The 10,148-nt window shown below is 37.2% G+C and overlaps 2 protein-coding genes across 2 annotated transcripts; both read left to right on the top strand.

Moving 5' to 3' along the window:
• Positions 1 to 722: 722 nt before the first annotated feature.
• Positions 723 to 4,613, top strand: LOC113312859 (50S ribosomal protein L16, chloroplastic-like). The gene is made up of 2 exons (XM_026561594.1): positions 723 to 1,003; positions 4,023 to 4,613. Exons 1-2 carry the CDS (start codon positions 788 to 790, stop codon positions 4,431 to 4,433), a joined length of 627 nt encoding a protein of 208 aa, XP_026417379.1. The 5' UTR covers positions 723 to 787; the 3' UTR covers positions 4,434 to 4,613.
• A 272-nt stretch (positions 4,614 to 4,885) lies between these two features.
• On the top strand, positions 4,886 to 9,612 carry LOC113312853 (DEAD-box ATP-dependent RNA helicase 53, mitochondrial-like). Its single transcript, XM_026561587.1, has 8 exons — positions 4,886 to 5,407; positions 5,587 to 5,714; positions 5,825 to 6,236; positions 6,433 to 6,531; positions 6,692 to 6,916; positions 7,273 to 7,434; positions 8,521 to 8,899; positions 9,202 to 9,612. The coding sequence occupies exons 1-7, from the start codon at positions 4,982 to 4,984 to the stop codon at positions 8,875 to 8,877; spliced, it is 1,809 nt and encodes a 602-aa protein (XP_026417372.1). The 5' UTR covers positions 4,886 to 4,981; the 3' UTR covers positions 8,878 to 8,899; positions 9,202 to 9,612.
• The last annotated feature ends 536 nt before the right edge of the window (positions 9,613 to 10,148 follow it).

Genomic DNA, 10,148 nt, shown 5'->3' with positions numbered 1-10,148 from the left:
TCTTGATGTTGTCAAATTACTTGTACTATTCATTAGGTAGTATATGTACTACCTAATATGTACTATTCAACACATATATGGAATACCGAAATAAAACTGAACCATCGTTAGGTAGTATTAATCTTGATGTTGTCATATTACTTGTACTATTCATTTTTGTTCTGTTATTTATATATTGATTGTTGTTATGTTTTAATTGTTACATTTTGGTCACATTTACAGGTTCAATATGTCTGATGTTAAGAGTGTTGGCGCTTTTTGAGGGAAGTGGTCCAATGGGAGTGGAGCACTAGAGAGATCCTGTTTTTTTTTAACCTGTAAGCAGTGTAGCAGATATGTACTCAAATTATGTAAGCAGTGTAGCGGATATGTACTCGAATTTCATAAACTGTGTAGCATGTATGTACTAGATATAATGAGCATGTAGACACACACGTTTGGTAGTCAGGGTATTGTGGTCATTTTCATGTTTTAATTAATTATGGACCTTCAGATAAAAGAAAATTCTGATTGGACCCTATTATAAATAACCTTATGGGTTTATGACCAAACAAGAAATTTTCCATCATACAATCCTTGTCATTTCATTTGGTAGGCAGGCATCTAGGCAATCAGGTGAGTTAGCTTACTGGACAAAGCCCAATGTCGAACACAATGGATCAAGCCAAGGCCCATTAATACGTCGTCTTCTTTCTCTGATAATCAAAGATCCTTCATTTTTATTTTTATTTTCAGTCTAGGGTTTCTTTTTCTTTCTCTGTGACTTCTCTCATAAAAACAAAAAAAGATGAATCAGTTGATAAGGAGATCATGGAGTTTAATGGGTTCTTCTTCTCCAATTGTATCGAAGCAGCAGACACTGAATGCTTTGATGAAATCAATGGATTCACTTCATTTGTTTCAATCATCTCAAACTAGTACTAGTAATGGGTTAATGGGGACGGCGGTTAGAGGATTTCATGTTTCAACTCCACTCCAAATCAAGTCTTCTCCTACTGGTAAGGTAATCAATCAATCAAATCAATCCCTATTTTTTCCTTTTCTTCTCCCTCAGAGTTTTGTTTGTTTGTTCGATTTAGCCCTAAATGTTTAATTCAGGAGTAATACATTATTGTCTAGACTGTTAATCACAGCCATTTCATCATCATGAACTGTATTCTACATTCAACTGTTTCACTTGCATAGACTTGAATTGTGTTTTTTTGTGGCATAAACTGGAATGAGGAACTTATAAATTGAATGGGGCAAACTCAAAAATGTAGAATCAAAAACATCACCCTAACTGCTTCACTTGTCTTTGACAAATTGGAGCAGAAAACCTAGACGAAAACATAGTCTGTTTCACAATCTGAATTTCATCGAATTAGTCTCGGTGTCATTGCTTTTGCTTTTCATTCTACTCACTGTAGTTGTAACAGAATCCAATCTACTTGAATGGCTTACGATTATGATAAACAATGGATCTAACTAAAAGCTCACCTGAAATCTAGGCAAAAAACTGGAAGATTCTTTTCCAGGTTACTTACTGTGATCTTTTTTATGTGCAAGTAAGTTTGTTCTCATTTTGTGCACCACTTTCTACCTTAAATACAATCATGGCTCCTCCTCTGTACATCTGTACCCTGGACTGATTAAAAAATCTAACACATAAGGAAAATGTTATCAAGAAATTAAGTTCAGTCTCTCAAATAAGAAAACTATACCTGGTTAGTCTATTTACTAAGTATATGTTTTCATTTAATCATGTCATTCCTGAGCTGCTGCATTATGATAGCATACTGATTAGATTTGAATGTCGAACTCCTTTGTATTGTGTAAATTAGGAGGCTCCTACTCAATTCAGCAATTTTCTACTAAATTAAAAATTCGTGTATTTGCCTTGTTTGTGAACTTCTTCTCAAATTGTTTGAAATCCGTTTGTTCATTGTGAGATTAATTGATGTCCTTAGTGGAGTAACGTATCACCCAGACCCCGGCTACTTATATGCAAACATAAAAAACTTTACCTTACATTAGCATAAAGAATTGATCTTGTCTTGTCTTGTCTTGCATAAAGGAAACAAATTTTATATGTGATTATGTATAAACACCTTTGTAACTCCTACTGAATATCTGTCTCTTAACTGCTGCCACTACACTGGTACTATCGGATGTCATTATTTTTCATGACTATGATAACAAAATTGTTAGATAGGTTTTTTCTTTTTTGGTGAATCGAGAAATAGTTAGATAGGTTTTTTCTTTTTTGGTGAATCGAGAAATAGTTAGATGGGGGAATTCTTTATTTGCTTAGTCTTTGTATCCCTGGCATCCTAAATTGTTATTAGTTCTTGATTCAGTGTGGGTAGTCGTATTACCCACACTTAGATCTAAAACTGCAAGACGAATCTTCTATATATTTTCCGATTTTTTAGGCATCATCAGCGTACATATAAAAAAGAAATTAGATCTAAAACTGTGTTTTGTATCCAGACTTAATCAAGTAGATCTACCTATTTAAACAAAGTTGTTAACTCTTTGTCCTATACACGAAGTTCTATCATTATTATGTGTCAGTGTGTATGTTCCGATATTATTCTAGTATGCAATCATGTTATATGCTCCTATCCTATGTTGTTACAAACTAGCACAGACCCATTATCATACAATTTTTTCTGGTGCGCTACTAACCTGGATCTGATAAAGCATAAGGTGTGTATTGGGAAACCAGGCTCACAGTTTCATCAACTAGTAGTTAATCACGGGGTTTTAGACTTCTAGATTAGCGCCGAACACTAGTTTTTATCCAGACTTGTTTGCCATGCCATTATCTGTATTCGTAAGAGGATACAATTTTTGAATTCAACATTCCCGTATTTTCCTTTTGGTGTGCAGCATGTAATGATCTAAAACTGTCTTTTGTATCCAGACTTCATCCGGCACATCTACCTATTTAACTTTTTTCAGACACATGTAAAGTTCCATCATTATTATGCGTCAGTGCTTCAGTGTTTATGAGCCAACATTTTCAAGTATGCCATCGTTTTATATGTTCTTATGTAGTTACCAACTTGCACAGACCCATTGTCATACAAATTTTTCTGGTCCGCTACTAACCTGGATCTGATAAAGCATAAGGTGTATTGGGAAACCAGGCTCACAATTTCAACAACTACAGTACGGGTTTTAGACTTCTTAGCAGTAAGCACTAGTTTTTGCTCTGCCTTGTTTGCCATACCATTATCTGTATCGTGCCCACCAAATGCCGACCTTGCAAGCATGGAGTATTTTATTTGCTCATGTACAAATTTTTGATGGTATTGTTGCGAGGCTTTACGTATATAATAGTTGTACCATATCTTAGATTGTGTTGTCTTCCATTCTGAAACAGATTTTGCAGTTGTATGGAAAAATATGATAGTTGTTCAGGACGGTAGATTATATTATCTAGGTGGGCATTTAGAGTGGCATTTTAGAGGCTTTAATCTGGCAACTATGCTAATAGGTCTATAATGACTGGTCGAATAGCCTAATCATATGCTCCCAGCACCAGAAAACAAGAGATCTGAATCTGTATTAGTTTCAATTCTTATTAAAAGTTTCATTCTTTTTTCTTTCAGTCGTTTTCCTTTAAGGGTTTTCAAGTTGTGTTTGAATTATTGTTGTTTTTCAAATATTAATATATCTTTCATACTCAATCGCTGAGAACTTCTGGAGATACATAACTTGGGTGATATGACTGAGCATTGCACCGAATCATTCCGTTGTTTATCCATAAACCTGTACTCTTTTAAGGTGATGGGTTTGTTGAAACTTCGATTTATTTGTACATCACCTAGGGACACCTGAGAGCCTGGATGAGATCTGAATAGAAGTAGGCAGTAGGATTCTTTTCAGTTAGTCGCTCCTCTGTCACTGGTTTTTATAAGTACGGTAACTCTTGTTATGAATTTTGATTCCACAAATTAGTTAGATTCCATTGCGTCACTCTTGGATCACAGTTTAATAGAATGTACTAATTCAGATTGTTTATATGGAATCAGGGAACAACCAAATACCGTAAGCATTTTAAAGGAACAATGAAAGGAATAGCTCATCAAGGCAATCATGTCAGTTTCGGTAGTTATGCTCTTCAGGCACTTGATCACTCTTGGATCACAGCTAAACAAATAGAAGCAGGGAGAAGAGTAATGACACGGTATACTAAAGGTGGTGGAAAACTTTGGGTACGTATTTATGCCGACAAACCCGTTACACAAAAACCTGCAGAAGTGCGTATGGGTAGGGGGAAAGGAAATCCAGCATTTCGAGTAGCTGTTGTTCAACCATGTCGGATAATCTATGAAATTGGCGGAGTTACTGAAAATGTAGCCAGAGAAGCTATTAAGATAGCTGCATCTAAAATGCCTATAAAGACTCGGTTTCTTATTGGAGACAAACGCCCCAATGTCTGATCCCTTGGCAGTTTAGTCACTTTCTGTATGTCATTAGTCTGCTTATGTCTCGAAGAACATGACATTTCTCCAAGTTTTCATTTTCTTTTATGATATTCAGAGAATTTAAAGTGTATGGAATTAGATTTTTCGATATTGAATTTGAGCGCAATATATTACTGGCAGATACCAAGTTATATCTAGGTTTTCTTTATACAGGAAAAAATCTCACACTTGCAGAATGTTTTGATTGATATGGCAACTGCTTGAGCTCCTTTACCTGTGACCTGTAAAAGTTTTGCCGGACGTTCTGAAAAAACAAACTCCGATGACTTTCCTTCCGGCTGGTGAAAAAATTGGTTCCAAAACCAAGTCCCATAAATAAAAATGATTCTAGCTCCAACTAAAACCGGTTACCACCGCCTAAGAAAAAGACAGTCTTAAACCCTTAAATGATCTCAAAAATATCTCCTTTGACATAAAATATCTAAAAAAAGTGCCTCTTTTTCTTCTCCAAGGTTTAACAAAAACCAGCCTCTTTTGATTTCTCCAAATCTAGGGTTCCAAAAATGAATCACCTTCTAAGGAAATCATGTACATCAATAGCTTCATCTTCGATTGCATCAAAGCAGACACTCACTGCTTTGATGCTTTCAATTGAATCGTTTCATACAGTTCCATCTCCATCACAATCCAGTATTAGTACTGGCGAAAGGAGAGATTTCTGTAAGGTTTCTGAGAGATATGGACGAAATGGGTTTCTTGGGGTTCGTCAATTTCATTTTTCAACTAATCCATTAGAAATTAGGGCATCGTCTTTTTTAGGTAAAGCTGAGTTTGCTAGTTTTAGTGATGATTCATCTGATGAAGACAAGGTCTCTGTGGGTATTGGTGGTAAGAAAGATGAAGGTCTTGAGATTTCTAAGCTTGGGATTGAAGAGGAGATTACTACAGCTTTGGCTAAGAGAGGAATCACCAAACTTTTCCCTATTCAGGTACTCCTTTTTCTCAATTAGGGTTTGTTTTCTAGTATTTTGAATTGCTCACATTGATTGAGTATTGCATTAGTGATTACCACCTCCGTTTCAGAAAAAGTGATACATTTTTGCTTAAAAATAGGCCAAATTGAAATTTTGTGGTGTGGTTTAGCTCATTTGTTGTGCTCATTGTGAAGAGAGCCGTACTGGAGCCGGCCATGGCGGGGCGCGATATGATAGGTAGAGCAAGAACTGGTACAGGGAAGACACTTGCATTTGGGATTCCAATTATGGATAAAATCTTAAAGTTCAATGCCAAACATGGGTATGTTGTGTGTTTTGTTTCACTTTTACTTTGAATGTTTTAAAGGGTTTGATTTGTAGTTCTGTTGCGATTGAATATGTTCTTGTTGTTATCGTGTTGAATATCAATAGGAAAGGAAGAAATCCATTGGCTTTGGTTTTGGCTCCAACTAGAGAACTTGCAAGACAAGTTGAGAAGGAATTCCATGAATCTGCAAAGGACCTGGATACATTATGTGTTTATGGTGGTGTGCCCGTACAACAGCAGACGCGTACGCTTAATTATGGAGTTGATGTCGTTGTTGGTACTCCTGGTCGTATCATTGACCTCTGTAACAGAGGTTCATTAAACTTGTCCGAAGTTCAGTTTATTGTTCTTGATGAGGCTGATCAGATGCTTGCTGTGGGCTTCGACGAAGATGTTGAAACGATATTACAGAAGCTACCTAAGAAGCGTCAGAGTATGATGTTCTCAGCTACAATGCCACCATGGATAAGAAAGCTGACCCAGAAGTACCTTAAAGATCCATTAACTGTTGATCTTGTGAGTAATGAATCAACTCCTTTGTTTTTCTTTTCATACTTGTCGCTTCATATCTAGATTATTATGGGTACGAGCAAAATGCTTGTTGATGGAGTCATCTACACAAGGAGCTCGAACCGATGAATTAGCTAGTTAAATCTTATAATAGCGATTCTTTTGAATTATAATACTTATTCAAGTCTGACATTTACTGCAGGTGGGAGATTCAGATCAGAAACTGGCTGAGGGTATTTCGCTATACTCAATTGCAGCAGACACGTACGGAAAGGCATCAATTATTGCACCTCTAATAACAGTAAGATCCCACATTCTATTTTGACGTCTTCTTTTATACAAGTTATAGCTGTATGCTCTCATTATATCATTTCGCCTATTGAATGGCTCTTCAAATTCTTTGCTTGTGGTCTTTCAGTTATCCCCTTTATTTGTTTTCTGATCTCTCCTGTGGTTGCCAGGAACATGCAAAAGGTGGAAAGACTATTGTCTTCACCCAAACAAAACGTGATGCTGATCGACTAGCTTACTCTATGGGACGAACCTTAAAGTGTGAGGCATTGCATGGAGATATCTCACAAAATCAGAGGGAAAGGACCCTTGCGGGTTTTCGAGATGGGTCATTCAATGTCTTAGTTGCTACTGATGTTGCTGCTCGTGGACTTGATGTTCCTAACGTCGATCTTGTATGTATTCTAAATTTCAAAGCTCATTTCTTTTCTTTAACGCATTTTCTATACAGTGTGCATTATTAAGGAGTTGATTTTCAAATTACTTGTGATTCTTTTCTTCAATCTGTTCAAGTAACCTAGAGAATTTTATTTTATTAACTTACCTTCCATATCTAAAGAGTAATTGTTGTCTTCCCCTCTTATATGTATTATGTGCACCTTGCTTTTGCTACCAGTCTTCGATGTTGGGTCTTTATTGGTTGCATCCTTTCCGGCAGCTCTCTTATGCATATTTTCATAATGTCGTTGCATGCTTTACTGTCAATTGCAATCTGTAATCCTGAACTTAATATCATCTCTTTCTTATACAGGTTATACATTACGAGCTTCCTAGCACTTCGGAGATCTTTGTTCATAGGTCTGGCAGAACAGGACGTGCTGGAAAGAAAGGTAGTGCAATTCTAATCCACTCAGATCAGCAGACCAGAGCTGTGAGGGGTATTGAGAGAGATGTGGGAGGCAAGTTTAAAGAGGTTGGTTACTTTTACTCTAAATTTGAGGCTGTGTACACTATACGTGTCTTATCAATGTTGGGATTATTCCCAGTGGTGCTTATTTTAAGTTGGAAAAACAAAAACAAATAGAGAATGCTCCCATTTTTACAAATTCAGTAGGTTTCTTTTTTACTGTGTTACGGCGACATGAACATGGGGTCAGTGTCTTTAGTCCTGTGTTATGGCGACACGTCAATTTTTTTTCAAACCGTGTCTACACGTTTGGACATGGACGCGCGTGTCAGACACGGCTTAGTTATAGATATTTATTTGGGAAAGAAGACATTTTCTCTATGTTAGCTTCTATAAGAACCTTTATCTTTGGTAAAAAGATAACTTCTTGGCTTCTATTAGGAGTTTTATCTTTAGTAATAAAAATAGAGATGCTCCCGTAACTCTCCACTGATCTTCATTAGATCTTCTTAGCAGAAATAGAGATAGATATCAATGGAGTCTGTATTTCTAATGCCTTCTTTATTAATCATATGTATTTTGCTAGGGTCGCTATCCATGTCCCCCTTTTCTAGTTTCTCGTGTTGTCGTATCAAGGTACCGTACTGGAAACAGGATACTGATACGTGTCGACGTAACGCAGCTTGTGTCCAATATGTTACCTTGACACGATAGCGTAAGAAACTAGAAAACGGGGATTTAGCATATCCAAAGTAGGTCAGTAGTTTATCATAGATAGCGAAATACATACATACAAAAACACTGTGTAGATTAGCATTGCGAAAAGCAGACTACACTGAAATTTTCTACTTGTCTTCATGGTCTGATAAATTAGTTGTAGCAGTTGGCCTGTGGCTCAACTGTCACCGCACAGTGGAGTTATATGACTAGGTACATTAAGGCCTGAATTGGCTAATTGGCTAAAATTTTGATATATGTATTTCTCGGGAAGTGAGCCGTGTCAGACTTGTCGACACGGCAACAAAATATATTTTGGCATGTCGTCGTGACACAACTTTTTTTCTCTCTTTTTTTGTTGTAGGATTTTGTTCTCAGTTTCTGAGTTAGTTTCATATTAGCTACCTGAATGTTTAATTTTGCCCGTCTCTTCAGCTCCCTAAAATTGCTGCTACTGGCGGAAGTGACGACATGTTTGGAGGCATGGGTGGTGCTCGATTTGGATCACGAGGAGGTGGCTTTGGATCAGGAGGTGGTGGATCACGAGGAGGTGGTTTTGGGTCAGGAGGTGATTATGGTGGTAGATCATCTGGTCGTTCAGGCGGAGACAGATACGACGATTCTAGTTCTGGACGTTTTGGTTCTTTTGGGGGATCCGGTTCAGGTAGATCATCTGGAGGCAGTTATGGCGGCAGTGGTCGAGGTGGCTCTGGTGGTGGAGGTCGTTCATCAGGTGGTTTTGGTGGTGGTGGTCGTTCATCAGGTGGTTTTGGTCGATCTGATGATTATTGATTCCTTTTTGACTTATCTAAAGGTGTGCTGAATCTCTCTTATTCCTATAACAAATCGTAGATACGAACTGTCACTGTTTACTTAACTAGACGGCTTTTCTATTCCAAATAAGTAAAGCAAAGGAGGTTATATATATGAGCAACAGAGAATATTTTCTTATCTGTGAACTCAAATTGCTCAATCTGTAACACTAAGCAAAGGACTTAGGATATTTAAGCCATATATGAATGCATAGAATATAGTCGTTACAAAAATGTCAGCGTTTTCTAATTTCAATTTTGTGGCTTAGTGTTGCTAATTCTTCGTTTCCCTCTTTGTGAATAGAATGGTAGTGGAGTGGGTGATGCGGCGCATTATATTGATTGGTGGAGCAAGAGAGGTTCAGAGAAGACTGGTAGTTGGAACACTTAAGGAAGTATGAAGTTGATCTTTTTGAAGTATTCTGTATATAGATTAGAAGCATGGCGAACACGATAAATTCCGAGGTAAAAAATACACATTTATTGCAATCGAAGACCTGGTGTAGTGCTGCGCTGTCAGAAAATTTTAATCAAAGAAGCCATGCTGTGTCGAAATTACCTGTGTCAACTTGATTCCTTTATTTGTTCCGAATGTTAATTATCATTTACATTATTTATGACTACTATTTGTTGCTAAATAGAACAGTTTTGTTACACTTAATCAAACCATAATATTAAATTAGAGAAGTGCCTGTAAAATTATGTTGTTCTGACACTACATTTAGAGGCTGTTTTGGCAACCCCTTAAAACTGTTCTTCAATTTCTAAAAGCAACTAGGCTTGAATTCCCCGAGTTCGCAGTTCTTTATAGCCCGTTTGGATAACACTATAGAAATCATTTTTCGACTTCTAATAGCAAATAAGTCTTTCTTTTTATAGTAAGTAAAAACAGTTACCGACGGTCTGAAAAGAAGAGTTGTTGCCTCCCATATTTGAGGTTGGGGACTTAGGTTTCTTACTCCAGCTTTAGCTTGGTGCTGAAGATCTGGATAGTTTTGGACTTTATGTCCTTCAGGAGTAGCCGATCCATTCTGGAGTTGATTTTCCAACTAGTTCGTCTTACGCTTCCTTGAGTTTTGTTGATCCGGGTGTTGTTTCCTTGCAGAGCCAGGCCTGAGGGTGTGCAGGAGGTGTGGCGCATAGGGTCCATCTCAAGACAATGCCATTTGTCAAGCGCAGAAATTAAGCCCAGTTATCTCACTCGTGTAAATTGGGCCAAGTCTTCTTTTTATTGAAGGTTTTTTGGGACCA

Source organism: Papaver somniferum, chromosome 1 (assembly GCF_003573695.1).
Source record: "Papaver somniferum cultivar HN1 chromosome 1, ASM357369v1, whole genome shotgun sequence".
NCBI classification, from domain to species: domain Eukaryota; kingdom Viridiplantae; phylum Streptophyta; class Magnoliopsida; order Ranunculales; family Papaveraceae; genus Papaver; species Papaver somniferum.
Note: the sequence above shows the minus strand (reverse complement) of the source record. Positions and strands in the feature narration are given on the sequence as shown.

Bases quoted from the DNA above. Each gene is read 5' to 3' on its own strand.
- LOC113312859 (XM_026561594.1), top strand. From the start codon at position 788: ATGAATCAGTTGATAAGGAGATCATGGAGTTTAATGGGTTCTTCTTCT. The intron at 1,004-4,022 runs GTAATCAATCAA...ATATGGAATCAG, and splicing joins AGTCTTCTCCTACTGGTAAG to GGAACAACCAAATACCGTAA.
- LOC113312853 (XM_026561587.1), top strand. From the start codon at position 4,982: ATGAATCACCTTCTAAGGAAATCATGTACATCAATAGCTTCATCTTCG. The intron at 5,408-5,586 runs GTACTCCTTTTT...CTCATTGTGAAG, and splicing joins CCAAACTTTTCCCTATTCAG to AGAGCCGTACTGGAGCCGGC. The intron at 7,435-8,520 runs GTTGGTTACTTT...CCGTCTCTTCAG, and splicing joins TGGGAGGCAAGTTTAAAGAG to CTCCCTAAAATTGCTGCTAC.